Below are 15,365 nucleotides of genomic sequence, written 5' to 3'. Positions count from 1 at the left end.
GTTTGCACAGACCTTTTGATGTTTAGGACACAGTGTGACTTACTGTGAACTATACAAATGCACAAAACCTCTTTGTATTTTAGACAACAGAATTTTGCTTCCCCCTCAGAGTCCCATTGCATGTAGCATGTCATTCAGGCATGTGGATGATGTCATGACTGGCTCAACATCATGACAAATAAAAGGGAAGCACACAGTGAATAAATGAAAAATGATTTTAATAAGAAATAAACTTAAGGATCTGGTGCAAAAATCTCAAGGACGAAACTGTAGGCCAAAATAACTCCAAAATAAACACATAAACGGAAGCATAATGCCCAAAAGAACAAAAGAAAACTGGCCCAAAAAACCAAACTGCCGGGGACACAAACAACAAAATGGCACAGGCCCGTCACAATGATAAAATACATTATTGATTTCTGTTGCTTCTAATTATAAACACATAAATAGCCACATGCCTGCGTGACGTACTTGTATGCAAAGAGGAGGTGGAATTCAGCAAAATTGCTAAATGCCACATCATTCAGCTACACAGTGAAGTTTGTATAATTCACAGTAAGTCATACTGTGTCCCAAACCACGATGCTGACCTTAATGAAAACCGGGATGCGGTTTGAGAGAATTAAGAGAACTTTTGATGGATGCATTTATGGAAAAATTTGGGTGCCTGTTGACTTCTAGTGTTTGTTAGCTGTATTAGCCTCATAGCACCAGCACTACACTAAGGAACAAAATTTGGACACCAAAACATTTTTTAAAGCTGTAGAAGCAATAAAAAACTCCTTATTAATAATGCATTGCTACTGAAGTGTGGATTTTTACAGACGTAATAACGTGACTGTTAGCACTCCGTATTCATTTTGGGAGGAATAGCATCATCATGATTTGAAAAGTAGTCATTGACATTCAAATTTGTAAAATAAGCAATGACTACATGTAGTTTCACGCACTTGGTCCCAGTTCTGCGGAGGCTGTGGCTGTAGTCATTAGTAACACACTGTACTTTCTAAAAACAAGGCCATGTTGGAACAATACAGGTATCTGAGCTGTGAGGTGGATGTAACGGTGAGTCATTGTGTTTGCAGGGTTCAGCTGATTCCTACACTAGCAGGCCGTCTGACTCAGATGTGTCTCTGGAGGAGGAGCAGGTCGGCCATCAGGAGCGAGAGCAGCAGGCCACAGTGCAACTTGAGAGGGCGAAGGTCAGACAGTCACACCTACTCATCCTTTTTTTGTGCCGCACATCATTCAGAAATGCTATTAAGCATGTCTTGGATTTGATTTTTATATTGCTTTTGCCATGCATGCTCATGCATTGTTAACCCATTTGTAACCTGACTTCCAGTCAGTGCTTTTACTGTAATGTGCGCGGTGTGGAGGCAGGACACGTGCGCACAGTTCGTTTACTGGAGTTAATGTACAATGAGATGTAACACGCTGGGAGATCCATGCAAGACACCAAAAGTAGACTAAGCTAGAAAGAAAGACAAGGAAATATACAAGACACAAAAACAAACACAAGGCATTAACAGATGGACTCACTAAAGGGATGGATACAAAAACAAACAGCACAGGCTACTACTGTCCAAAAGTTTCTAGACACCTGCTCCTCTGAAATCAAGGCTATTAACAGGAAGTTTGTTCCCATTTGCAGTAACAGCCGCTACTCATCTGGGAAAGATTTACACTAGATGTTGGAACATTGCTGTGAGGATGTGATTGCATTTAGCCTCTAGAGCATTAGTGAGGTCAGATACTGATGTTGGATGATTAGCTCTGGATCACAAATGCCAGTCCAGCTCATCCCAAAGGTACTGGATGGTGCCCCATTACTCCAGAGAACACAGTTGCACTGTTCCACACCCAAGTGCTGGGGGGGCTTTATATCCCTCTAACTGATGCTTGATATATGAGATGGTGACCTTAAGCTCATGTGCAGCTGCTCCAGAGCATCCCATTCTGTTAGCCATGCTTTTTTAAGGGAAAGCATGTACACGTACAAGCTGTGTACAAAAGAACTCCTGTGTCAACAAAGGGCGTGCCTTAAGGTAGCCAAATGCACTAATTAGAAAGAGCGTCTTGATACTTTGGAAAAATTATGTTTATAAAGAACTGAAAAGAAAGCTGTTGGCGATAAAGACAGTGTAGGGTTACACATTAAACTCAGGTGAGCACAATGGCACAGGAATGGAGCAAGGATGAACAGGAGGTGACAAGGTTAGGAGCACAGCATAGACTGTATGGGGAGAATGTGACAATATTTCAATAATAACTCTTATTTATCCTTGATTTCCATGTAGTTACTGAACATTAGTAATCACTAGGACATGAACAAACAAATGAGCTTACAAAAGAGTTATATAACTAAGGGAGGCACACTGTGTTCCAGGCCAAAGCAGTGGCCTTTGCCGTGAAGACGAACGTCAGTTACTGTGGTGCTCTGGATGAGGATGTTCCTGTGGCTGGAACTGCCATTTCTTTTGATGCTAAAGACTTTCTCCACATCAAAGAGGTAAAGATACACTCTTAAAAAAGAGAAGGTACCACAGAGGGTTCTTTCAGTAATGCTATAGAAAAAACACTTTTGGTTCCCTAAAAAAACCATGTTTCGTGTAAAGAACTTTATGAAGGTATTAAGGACCTTCACATAATGTGAAGGGTCTTTACCAACTTAGGGGTTCTTTTTAGAGCCTTTACATTATGTAGAAGATCTTTAAATGTTAAAACGATTTTATCAAGCACACACATTTCATCCACAATGGCTAAAGAGCTATCCACTCGTAGGATCTTAGGGGAACCAAAAGTGGTTCTTCTGTGGCATCCTGTAAAGAACACATTAAGGAACCTCTAGTGTAGTAAGTTTGGATTTAAAAATACAACACTAAGGGTGTGTGGTGTCTCTGTTCTTAGTGGTTATTATTTTGTAGAGAATTGAACTAATTCCCAATTTTCTGTATGTTTTCACAGAAGTACAACAATGACTGGTGGATAGGGCGACTGGTGAAAGAGGGTTGTGATATTGGTTTTATTCCCAGCCCTTTAAAACTGGAGAACATCCGTCTCCAGCAGGAGCAGAAGAGAGGACGCTTCCATGGGTAAGAGTGTTTTCAGCCTGATGGTGTCCACTTGTACTTTTTCTTGCCGCGTTCTGCCACACTGTATCTCTCTGCTCGCCACTGGTGGGCGTTTCTATGTCGTTATGGAAATGAAGGAACCATACCGAACATATCTGGGGCAGTAAACAATCTGATACGCTGTTTGCTGTTGCACAGCAGCTTACAATGAGTGAATGAGAATGATTTTTTTTTTTTAGAATGCATCAGTCGTCCACACAAGCTAGAAAATCAGCTCCCTCAATCTCACTAGAAAACTAGCCACCTTAGCAAGTAACTGATGAGCTCTGTATGGTTTAATTTTGCCAGATTGAAACATGTGAACTTCATGAAAACAAACATCTTCCCTTCAAATCTTTGCTGCCAGCAGTTTTGTATAAAGACAGACATTTTCATTATTATGTAAAACTGTGATGGATTCATTAAAGAGAAAGAAAGCAACTCATATAAATCCTGATACATTGAATAATACATTAAATAACACACAATATCTAATTTTAATCCAAAGATATTTGGAAGTTTAGATGAACATATAAATAAGACATAAATAAAACATAAATAATAGGCCAGTGGGCTTCACAGAATAGGAAAATCCATTCCATTTAACTGATAACAGATTTCTAATGAACACTTCTGTTATGTAACAGTTAAGGATGATTACCCTTTTGGTTGTGTTTCTGTTCTTAGAAAAATACTTGTTGTTCCTAATTTTAGTTAGTTTTTTTTTTTTCTTTTTTGCTCCTCCAGTCTGATATAGAGACCATATTCTCTTTCTGTCTGTCCAAAGTTGATTTTTTTGTGCCTGGAATGGATAGGTGCATTTAGCTTTGACCCCTTTCCATTATTTCTGCAGAGGTCATATATTATTATCATTTTAAATTCAACTGTTTTCCATAGCTTAATTTATTCATTCATTCATTTGAAAAACAGTTTAAAAAGTGGAGCTCTAATGCTGCCAGCTATCCAGTTTTAGGGGACTATGGCATCCATATGCTTTATGTTAGATTGTAATGTTACACTAAACTGATATAGTGGCCATACAGAGAACCACTCTGATTGTTTTTTTTTTGTATATAAATATCTGACAGTGAAATTAGGATCATCACAATTTCCTGACTGTTATGACGCATGAAATGAATCTGTGAATGAAACCTGACTTGCGGGGTTCCCTGTCAACATCAATAATCTTCTGTGTTCTGTGTTGAGTCATGCACTAGTCATCCCTCACCTTTTCAACTGTTTGTTGTTCTGTAAAAGAAGTGTAGCTGTAACCTAATGATGTAGAGGGTTATTTTTGGGTCTGTACAACCTGTGTGTTGAGCGTCAATCTTTTCAAGCACCCTCTTAAGCAAGGAAATGGCATTTGTTTGAACAGACATGCTTTCATGTAGACCTGTCTACAACTTTTATTGTGTTGATTATTATTATAATTATTTTCAATTATGTTTGTGTCACCTCAATTTTTCCATTACCTTCCCTGCAAAATAAATATTGTTAAAGCTATACTATATGGCCAAAATGTGTGGACACCTGACCACCACACCTAGAGGAGCTTGTTGGACATACCATTCTAAACCCATAAATATGGGCTTGGCCCCCTCTTTACCATTATAACAGCCTCCATTCTTCTGTGAAGGCTTTCCACAAGATTTGGCAATGTTTCTATGGGAATTTATGCCCATTCATTCAAAACAACATTTGTGAGGTCAGGCAGTGAACAGTGTTCAGTGGTATTGAGGTTAGGGCTCAGTCCAGGCCACTGGAATTCCTCCATACTAAACTCATAAAACCATGTTACTATGCATTCTGGTACGAGGTGTTCTTGCATCCACCAAACTCAGATTTGTCCTTCAGACGGCCAGATAATGAAGTGTAATTCATCACTCAAGAGAACGCGTTTCCACTGCTCCAGAGTCCAGTGGCAGTGTGCTTCACCCCACCCTAGCTGATGCTTGGCATTGAGTATAGTGAATTTAGGCTTGTGTGCAGCTGCTCAGCCATGGAAACTCATTTGATGAAGCTTCCGATGCACCATTCTTGTGCTGATGTCGCTCCCAGAGGCAGTTTGGAACTCTGTTGTGAGCAATACAACAAAGGATTGAAAATTTTTACATGAAATGCACTTCAGCACTCGGTGGCCCGGCTCTGTGAGTTTGTGTGGTCAGCTGCTTCATGGCTGAGCTGTTGTTGCTCCTAGATATTTCTGTTTCACAATGGTATCACTTACAGTTGACCAGGGCAGATTTAGCAGTGCAGAAATTTCACAGACTGACAAGTGACAAAGGTGGCATCCAATGATAGCTCCACATTTAAATTTAATAAGCTCTTCAGTACAAAAAGATTGCATGGCTATGTGCTTAATTTTATATTTCTGTTAGTGATGGCTGTGGTAACACCTGCACTCCAAAATTAGAAGTGGTGTTCACATACTTTTGGTATATACATATAGTGTATAAGAGCAAATGTTTTTTTTTTAGACCTGTGTGTGCACCTGTCTTCATTTGTGTTTTAAGTGTTTTTGCACAAAATATTAATTCATGTGAGACCATTTATGAATTTTAGTGTCTATAACACTGTGCTCTGCTGTCGATTCTGCCCCCTCAGGAAGTCCAGTGGGAACTCCTCCTCCAGTCTGGGAGAGATGGTGTCCGGCACCTTCAAACCTAACCCTCCCTCTGCTGGTAAGCACAGTTCATGCTGAAAGTCTCAGACGCTGTAGGCCTGATGTACTAATGCTTTGGACGCATTCTGGCCGCATGTTATGTATGAAACTGGCACACAAGCCTTAACTTATGGGCTGTGTGCATGGTACAAGACAAAAAGCGCTTCTCTTTCTCTTGCATACACGTTTGAGGTAGGTCCATGCAAAGACTAGTTTTGCAAAGATTTTCCTTTGTCTTTTAAAACCAGACATAAACTTACATTGGGAATTGAAGAGACATGTTAAGAGACTTTCTTGAACAATGGCAGCAGAAAATTAGCCATCAGAATAACACTGTTTAACACTTTAAACTCACTCTAGATGTGGGTATGTGAGAAGACATGGCGCAAAATATGCCTTATTGTGGACACTATATGCGCAGTCTTCATAGATCATTGCAGTCATATCAAGGTGCATTTTGCATTGCGTAAAATCACTTTTAGGGTCACTGATAACCATAATAAACTGATGATATGCTATTTTTTTATTAAGGAAGGTGCCTAAGATACAAAGACATTAGGGAATTTTTTATATCAGTTTCATTGTTGTGGCCTAATTCTTTTTTTTTTTTTGCATTTCCACAGCAAAACAGAAGCAGAAAGTGGTATGTAACAGTTTGCTAAACATTTCCATCAGGAAATTTTAGTAAGCAGCCCAAATATAGCAGTTTGCTTCCAGGGCCTTTCTTTCATGTCACTCAGTGAGCTCATTACAGAGTGTTGCCATAGAACATATTGTACAAGTCTTTGTTTGTGTCAGTGAACAGCTTTTACTGACTAAATGTGTTATGTTACAGGCTGAGCACATTCCTCCTTATGATGTTGTCCCCTCCATGAGGCCAGTGGTTCTGGTTGGACCTTCTTTAAAGGGATATGAGGTAGGCATCATCCCTCGAGATGTTCCTGCTTTGTCTGTGTATTTAGACATGCTGAAGGGATCTCAGAAGGAACAGGGCATCTTTCTTTAAGCGCCGAGGGAGAGGGGAACTCGGGCTGTCACTGAATAGCAGTCATCTTCTCCACATTGTGTTGCCAAGGCAACAACCTTCTGGGTACAGCACGCCATAGTCTCAAAAGTGGAGCATGTTTTGAAATTAGAAGCAGAGAAAATCAACAAAAAAGCCCCAGATATCACTGTGACAATAATGCATTTGCTTTAGTGAGCACTCAGACCATGAGAGAAATGCTGGAGAACTGGTTTATCACTTTATTAAGGTTGCAAATGTCCCTGGAGCTTAAAAGGAGAATGAGAGAAAAAGCAAGCAAGCATGGTGAAAGACAAAGAAGCAAATAACATGGAATTAGAGGGGCAGCTGTAGAAAGGGGCAGGAGTTGCTACGTTTATACAGTATGCATTGTTGTTTTATTTAAGCCATTTACTCTTGACCTTAAACAGAACTTGGACTCTCAGTGAATGTAGCTAAGACGGGGCTATTAGATACAAATTATAAGCTGACCCAAAACCTTTTTTCCTTTTAACAACTAAAAAAAAAAAAGCGAAAGATTGACACACACTTGTCCATAATATACACGTAAGAATGTTTTCAATTCAGCAACAGTACAAAACTGTACAAAAATAATACCAAGAATGAGACCAAAAATATTCTACATGTGATGTGCTTTATTGCTTCCACAATGTGTTTCACCAAAACCCTCAAAAACGTTACACTGAACTGTAAATAATCCCATTTGACACCTAACGAGATAAACATTTCAAGACAGATTGTGGAATTATTTCCATGAATAATTATTAATTAGCCGCCACTTGCTGTAGGCAAAGACTGCCGTACTGGCATAAAGCCTGTTTCATGGGGGTGGATCATGCTGGACATTAGCAGTTCAACATGGGTTGCTGGAACTTTTGCTAATAAATTATTGTTGGCACAAAACTGAGTGGTTGGGCACTGAAAGTCGTGCTTTGCTTTATCTTGTTTTATGGCTTTATTACTGGCTTTATCAAGGAAAGGGATAATTTGCACAAAATAAACTTTAATGTCCTGAATTTCCTGACTTTATGTAGACATTATTTGACCACAAATGCACATGAGCACGTAATCACATTCCAAATAGCAACGTTGGCCTTACCTGTAATCGTTGAGGTGTGAGAGAAATAAATATTATTAAACAGACAGTCAGCCAGATTGTCAGTTGGTTACTTATTTATTCAGTCAGTTGTTATGTTATGTCGAGCTCGGTCCATGAGGTGAGGTGCTTTGCATCTAAACATGAATGAGATCGAGCTGATATACTAAAGGCAGTAGTGTTGGATTTAAAGTTGTGTTCAGTACTCAAGGCATGAGGGGAACTTCTCAGAATGTTGTGATGACATTGACTAGGTCTGTTTACCAGGTTGTTCTTCTTTTTCATTTCTGACTTTGTGATGCTATACTAGTTTCTCAGTGTCTACTAACATTTTACTGACTTTCATTCTTTACCTTTCCTTCACTCCATTCATCTCTTCTCTCTAACCTTCACCCGGGGACTTGTACTCAGGTGACAGATATGATGCAGAAAGCGCTCTTTGACTTCCTGAAGCACAGGTTTGATGGCAGGTGAGGTGCCTTCTGTTTTCCAGAGGAGGCTGTTTTGGTTTCTGTCATTTAGCTCCGATTATGTGTTACCTTTGTGTTGTGGATGAACTTACATACATCATTTTCACTGTATGGCTTTGTTTTGTCAATCATAGGATATCTATTACAAGAGTGACTGCAGACATCGCTTTAGCAAAGAGATCTGTGCTGAACAACCCGAGCAAGAGAGCCATCATTGAAAGATCCAACACCAGGTCAAATCTGGGTATGTTCTAGCTTTCAGTTCCAGTCAAACATTTGCCATTAATATGTACTACAAAAGTGTAAGTCGGTAAGAAAGCTTATCTGTCTTGTGTTCTAGCTGAAGTTCAGAGTGAGATCGAAAGGATCTTCGAACTGGCAAGGTCTCTTCAGCTGGTTGTGCTGGATGCTGACACAATCAACCACCCAGCCCAGCTCATTAAGACCTCACTAGCACCTATTATCGTCCATGTCAAAGTGTCCTCTCCCAAGGTGAAAAGTGCATTACTGCCAAAGATCTCTTCTACAAGCAGCTGCTTATCTCCTAAAGCAAAAAGCTGTCCAGTTCGCTCAGTATCACAGTTTTCTCAGTAATGTGTTGCTGCCCTCTTCTGGTGTGAAATTGAATGCAGTTCACTGGTCAGTTATTTAACGTACACACATAAAAAAGATGGTTTACCCTTTTTGACGCTATGTAGAACGCTTTTCAAAAAGGTTCTATATAGGACCATGCCGAGCACATTCTCAATCAATCTAAAGAACTTTTTCATGATGCAAAGAACCCTTTAATCATGCAAAGTGTTCTTTGAGTGTTCATGGTTCTGTATGTAGCCATTTTCTTTACTAAAGAACCATTGAAGAACCATCTTTTTTAAATGTAGCTTCAACACAATTAGTGTTTATAGATCATACAGCCTGGAATTTGTTATGAGTGCACAAAAATAATAAGCTATGCTTTTCTCACAGATTATGGTCCAGTTCTCTGATACAGTTTTCCTGTGTTAACAGGTCTTACAGCGGCTGATCAAATCACGTGGGAAGTCGCAGAGCAAGCACCTGAATGTACAATTGGTGGCTGCAGACAAATTGGCTCAGTGTCCTCCAGTCAGTTTCCAAATACTACAACACACAAATGATAATAATAGCTTCCATGTCTCCCTTTATAATATTTAGTCTTTATAATATTCTAACTCACTGTAATGCTCCTGTGTCCCAATACAGGAAATGTTTGACATAATTTTGGATGAGAACCAGCTGGAGGATGCCTGTGAACACCTGGCAGAGTACCTGGAGGCCTACTGGCGGGCAACACACACCTCTCTGAGCACTCCACTCAACCCTCTACTGGGACGCAACCTAGGGTCCACTGCTCTCTCTCCATACCCCACAGCTATCTCTGCTCTGCAGGTCAGCACATTAACTCTTTTCCATTTCCTTATTTCCTTATCTACTCTTTTTTATTTTCCAGTAATGTGATTTGTGAATGCTGTTGTTGTGTTTATAAAGAACATGATCTTACAAAGCTGAACAATCTGAGATTACTGTTCAGTTTGTGTCACATACTACCACATACCAATAAGACACATGAATAGGAATATATACTCACTGAGCACTTTATTAGGAACACTGTACTAATACTGGGTAGAGCCTCCCTTTACTCTCAAACCAGCCCAAGTTCTTAATGGCATGGATTCCGCAATATTGTTGGAAACATTCCTTTGAAATTCTGGCATCATGCAATTCCTTCAGTTTTTTCAGATGCACTTTCCTGCTCCGAATCTCCCGTTCTAACACTTCCCAAAAGGTGTTCTGTTGGATTTAGACCTGGTGACTGGAAAGGCCACTGAAGAGCACTGAACTCATTGTCATGTTGAGGAAATCAGTTTGAGTGGCCATGAAGGAGGCGCATGGTCAACCAACAATACTTAAATAGGCTATGACATTCAACCAATGATTGATTGGTATTAATTTGCCTGAAGTGTGCCAAGAAAAGATTCTCCATACCATTACACCAAATCCACCAGCCTGGACTGCTGACACAAGGCTGGATGGGTCCATAGATTCATGCTGTTGGTGCCAAATTTTGACCCTACCATCTGTGTGCCACAGCAAAAATCAAGATTCATCAGACCAGGCTACGTTTGTCCAGTCTTCAGCTGTCCAGGTTTGGTGATCCTGTGACCACTGCTTTCTGTTCTTGGCTGACAGAAGCGGAACCCAACCTGGTTTTCGGCTGTTGGAGCTGTCCACCTCAAGATTAGACGTGTTGTGAATTCTGAGATGCTTTTCTGCTCACCACAGTTGTCACTATAGCCTTTTTGTCAGCTCAAACCAGTCTAGCCATTCTCCGTTGACTTTTCCCATCAAAAGGATGCAGAACTGCCACTCACTGAATGTTTTTCCTTATTTCACTGTTCTGAGTAAATTTAAGACTGTTGTGCATAAAAATCCCAGCTTTTCCGTCACCAACAATCATGCCATGGCCAGAATCACTGAAAACACATTTTTTCCCCATTGTAATGGCTGATGTGCACATTACCTGAAGCTGCTGGCCTTTGTCTGCATGATTTTATGCACTGCACTGCTGCCACAAGTCAAACATCAGTGGCACTTTACCATAACTCTGATTAAACAAAACGGGTCTTACTGATCTGAACCGCACTCTGAATGAACCTAAACATTCATTCAGAAAAAAAACACAGCGCATCCAACAAGAAAAGAAGCCTTGTGCTTATTTTGAATAGTAATAGAAAAAGCTCTAACAAAGAAAGCTACATGTCTGCATGCTGAAATTCATAAAATAATTTTACTTTTGCCAACAGGGTATCTCCTCTGGTAGCAGATTTAAACCAACAAACTTTATTTTTTGGGCATTGTACCGGGCCTGTTGGGTTCATGTGTTTTTATTAGGAGTTTATAAGTAATTAACCCCCAGAGACCCTCTGTAGCAAAATTACAACAGTTGTTTAAAGCAGTTATGCCTCTATTTCTTCTGTCACTAATCCACATATCCAAACAGTCCATCTAAAACTATACCATAATTTCATTTGTGGTGAAATGTGTAGTATTCTAGCAACAAAATTAAAATAAAATGTCTCTGAGCACTAAAAATATGTCAAAGTAATAGACTATAAAAGCTTTTGCCATATAACACATTAAGAGTAACATTGTAAGATTATATTACTGTAAACTAATGGAATATAATGGAAAAATCTCTTTGGTTAAACTAAATAAAAATCTTGTTTCGTGCTGTTGTTGGCAAATTGACAGTATAAAAAAACCCTACTGCTGTTTTGCATTCATACTTGTGGCCTGTATTGTAGTTTGGTTCTAAAACCTTTGTGTTGTTCTCATCAGGGCCAAAGAAATAGAAACAGCAATCATGTCAGTGACCATTCCCCAATCGAGAGGCGCAGTCTGATGACCTCGGACGAAAACTACCACAACAACGAGCGGCAGCGGAAGAGTCGCAACCGTCTGTCGTCCACATCCCAGCAGAGCCGAGACCACTACCCGCTGGTGGAGGAGGACTACCACGACCCCTACCAGGACACGTACAAACCCCACCGCAACCGCAGCTCTCCAGGGGGATACAGCAACGACTCTCGCCACAGGCTCTGAGTCCAGCCTCCTCCACACCTCTACAGCCACAGCTCCAGTGTCTTGTGTTGAGTCCTTTTTCTGAAATGTAGTACCTTGTATTCCCTCTGGCACTGGTTCCCACCAATGGGCTGTCTAACCTTCTGCATAGATCTGGCCACTTTTGCCTTTCATTATGAGGCTATTGTCTACAAAGTGTTTGCAAAAGAATTTGGAGGTCCTCTAGTTAAGAAATACCCCAGGAGGGAAATTATGGTACTGAAACTGGACAGATGATTATTAGTTGTCTGGTAAATAATTCCACAGGGTCCATGTCCAGGTAAAATGGTCTTCTAGCTCTTCATAGGTCCTGTCCTGTACGTTTGAAGGGCCAGCTGTCGAGGCATGCTTGTTTGAGCCCTGTACCAGTGCCAGCATGCAGAAATGCCACAGCGCCAAGAGCCTCCGATAAACCCAGAGCCTTTTTTGCACGTTTTCAGCAGACAGTGGAAGTAGAGTTTAACGATCCAGGGTGATCCACTGGTATAATGATGATGTTAGACTTGATTTGGAGGTACTCAGGTACAGAACAGATCACATGTGCCAAAATGTTGAGTAAAGTTTTGACCTCAAATTCACCCCGCTTTCCAAAGGCCTGTCCACTTCTCAGAGTAGCATTGTGCAATTTCTGATGAACTGTCAAAAAGCTGCATTCTCTGCTAGGACAAAGCAAGTACTCTCGCTCATTTGTTATTACTTACTCGATAGCGAATACGCCCTAACAATGTTGAACGCTTGTTCTGTTTTTCTGCAAGCCTTGTTCTGTGCATAATTCTGAATTCTGAATATTGTATGGTTGTTTTGATTCTTCTGACATTTGGCACTAAAACAACCTGTTCATTCAGTAATAAATGCTACTTTTGTGAATGGGACCAGGCAAACCTTTCCAGAGTGTCCTTCAGACCCCATTCAGGTTCACAAATGCTTATTTTCTAATCAAGCCTGTTTTTACAGCAGAGTATGAGGAATTAAAAATCAGAAATCAAACTCTATGAGCTAAATGGTGCCCTACACAGTACAGAGGTCATATAATTACAAGACAGCGTACTTAAAATGACAGAAGTCATATGTAAAAGCTTAGTCAGTACATTTGTCTAGTTTCTTTAGAGCCAGATTTGTAATTACTCAATATGTGCCAATGAAGAGTCATATTATTGTTACGTTGTTACAGTTCATTTTTCAAATGCTGCTCTCAATGCCGTTGTTATGCATCTGAAATCACTAACGTTTGGGCGGAATTAGATAAAAGGTTTTGTCATTTGGCATGGCAAGCTGAAAATGAGGATGTAGTTTTAGATGTGATTTGGCTGTACCTATTTTTGATAGAACAAAGCCCCACTCGGCACGTTGTTGATGTTGAATACTGATTGCGTGTAGATTAATGATGCTAACCTATTCATTTCTTCTCACAGAGAAGAGTACTGTACAGCAAGTGTCATGTGATAGTAATAGCACATCCTGTAATGTGATTGCACTTTGGGTATAGCTTAAGAGTAGAGGGGAGTCAGCTCGAATAGTAGATTGGGCATCCATGACGTCCTGATAGTTTTAGGGTTATCTAACCTGTATATGGAGAAAGTTAAGGGAGCAATAAGCAGTGTTTAACCACATATTAAAAAGCATTAATATAATCTAAATATGTATTAGTATTATTTAATTTTATTTAGTAGGCAGTGGCCGTCAACCGGTAGGAAATGACCTTTGCTTACAAGTGATCATGCAGGTTACATTCTGTCCTGATGTGACTGTAGATCATAACACTATGGACAGCCTTACTACCTGCATGAGTATAACACAGAAGGGTTACTTATTGCTCCTTTATCTCATATATTATTTATATGTACCCTCGATTTAACTCATGCATAATCTTTGAACAAGACAGTAAAAACTGAGTAGTTCTTGATAGTCTGATGGTAGATTACAGTACACAGTATATTCCAGTGACATTCAAACCACTTTAAGCAATTTCTAAACCTGAGCCAGTTTAATATAGTGCAGTTGAGTAAAGTGCCCTTACTGTACTACCACTGCCGTTGCCATTCTAACTGACCATTAGCATTAGATATTATATAGTAGTTTACACTCATTGGCTTACACAGGATACAGTAGTTTACCTTCTTATGTGCATTTTACACATTTACAGTATCTAATTATATGGGGCCTTGTACTGTATATACATTGGCAGTTAAATTGCAAAAGTAATGTCATAAATGTCATGCTTGAAATAACCGACATTATTTCTTTTTAGTTATCATTTCTTTCACACCTCCAGATTCCAGACAATGGAGTCAAGAAGGCTGAGACCATGAGTGTAAATGCTTCAATTTTGCATTTGAATTTAAAACAAATTATATTAACGGCATAATAATTTGAAAGAAAAATAAAATCTTTGCCATATTAACATGAATTTTAGAATTTCTTAGTATTTGTTATGTCCCACTTTTGCTTTAATGACAGCATGCACTCATGGACTCCACAGGTTTGTGCAAAAGCTTCTGATGAGTAGATCAAATCCACCTGAGAGTCGTCGAGTGATGAGTTTCAATGGAAGGAATCTGACCTTATCTACAAAAGCCTTAACACTTATACATGAAAAAAATCCAAGATTTTCAATGATGATCTCAGACTTTTGGACCCCACAGTATGTACCTACTGCTTTACTATATAGTGGTCTCAGACTTTGGGATTCCACAGTGTGTACTCACTGCTTTGTTGTATGTTGGTCTCGGACTTTGGGACCCCACATTGTGTACCTACTGCTTTACTGTACAGGGCACTTAAGACTCCCTGTTTGGTTTCCTAGAGAAATGATATGCTACAATGTTTGTTTGCTACATTCACTTTAAGTTTTCTGATAAGCTAAAAATACACAGTCAAAGCCATGGTGCTGTACTGTGTGCATTCTAGTGTTAGGGTTTTTCCTTTCACTGGTTGATGGAGTTTTGTTTGGAATCCTTCTGGACGATAAAAACAAATCATCAGAGAAAACCTTTTTGGCTCCAACACTGAATGGATTTATTTAAGACAAACATGGTTATTAACAGAAGTCCCCACAGTTTATGTTGATATGTAATCATATGCCTATTATGTATTGTAGCTAATGCTCAGGGTCCCTTATCTCATGCTGTCAGTTTGTGACATATCATTTTCATTTTGAACATATTTTTGCCACATTGTTAGTCTGTGTGGTTCATTTCAGTTGTTATGATGCTGTATAAACTGTCCTGTCACATGTTCTTTTTTTATTTCACTCTGTGCATTGCTTTCAAGGTTGTGTTTGATGACTATGCCTTAAATTTTACTGGTTAGATGTCTTGATCGGCAGTACTTTATTTCCTAATTTATGTTTGATGGAGTCTAA

The 15,365-nt window shown here is 39.6% G+C and overlaps 1 protein-coding gene across 1 annotated transcript in view; it reads left to right on the top strand.

Annotated features, from left to right (window-relative positions):
* The window catches only part of cacnb4a (calcium channel, voltage-dependent, beta 4a subunit), a 49,976-nt gene extending 36,074 nt beyond the window's left edge, over positions 1-13,902 (top strand). Inside the window, exons 4-15 of the mRNA XM_036572805.1 lie at positions 1,086-1,202; positions 2,390-2,512; positions 2,968-3,095; positions 5,718-5,794; positions 6,399-6,418; positions 6,611-6,691; positions 8,307-8,365; positions 8,500-8,609; positions 8,706-8,857; positions 9,374-9,469; positions 9,587-9,772; positions 11,723-13,902. Coding sequence (XP_036428698.1) covers positions 1,086-1,202; positions 2,390-2,512; positions 2,968-3,095; positions 5,718-5,794; positions 6,399-6,418; positions 6,611-6,691; positions 8,307-8,365; positions 8,500-8,609; positions 8,706-8,857; positions 9,374-9,469; positions 9,587-9,772; positions 11,723-11,986 — 1,413 coding nt within the window. The 3' untranslated portion in view covers positions 11,987-13,902. The remainder of the gene's footprint in view (positions 1-1,085; positions 1,203-2,389; positions 2,513-2,967; positions 3,096-5,717; positions 5,795-6,398; positions 6,419-6,610; positions 6,692-8,306; positions 8,366-8,499; positions 8,610-8,705; positions 8,858-9,373; positions 9,470-9,586; positions 9,773-11,722) is intronic.
* Positions 13,903-15,365: the final 1,463 nt, after the last annotated feature.

This window comes from Colossoma macropomum, unplaced genomic scaffold (genome assembly GCF_904425465.1).
Source record: "Colossoma macropomum unplaced genomic scaffold, Colossoma_macropomum, whole genome shotgun sequence".
In the NCBI taxonomy this organism is placed as follows: domain Eukaryota; kingdom Metazoa; phylum Chordata; class Actinopteri; order Characiformes; family Serrasalmidae; genus Colossoma; species Colossoma macropomum.
This window is presented reverse-complemented; position numbering and strand designations above follow the sequence as displayed.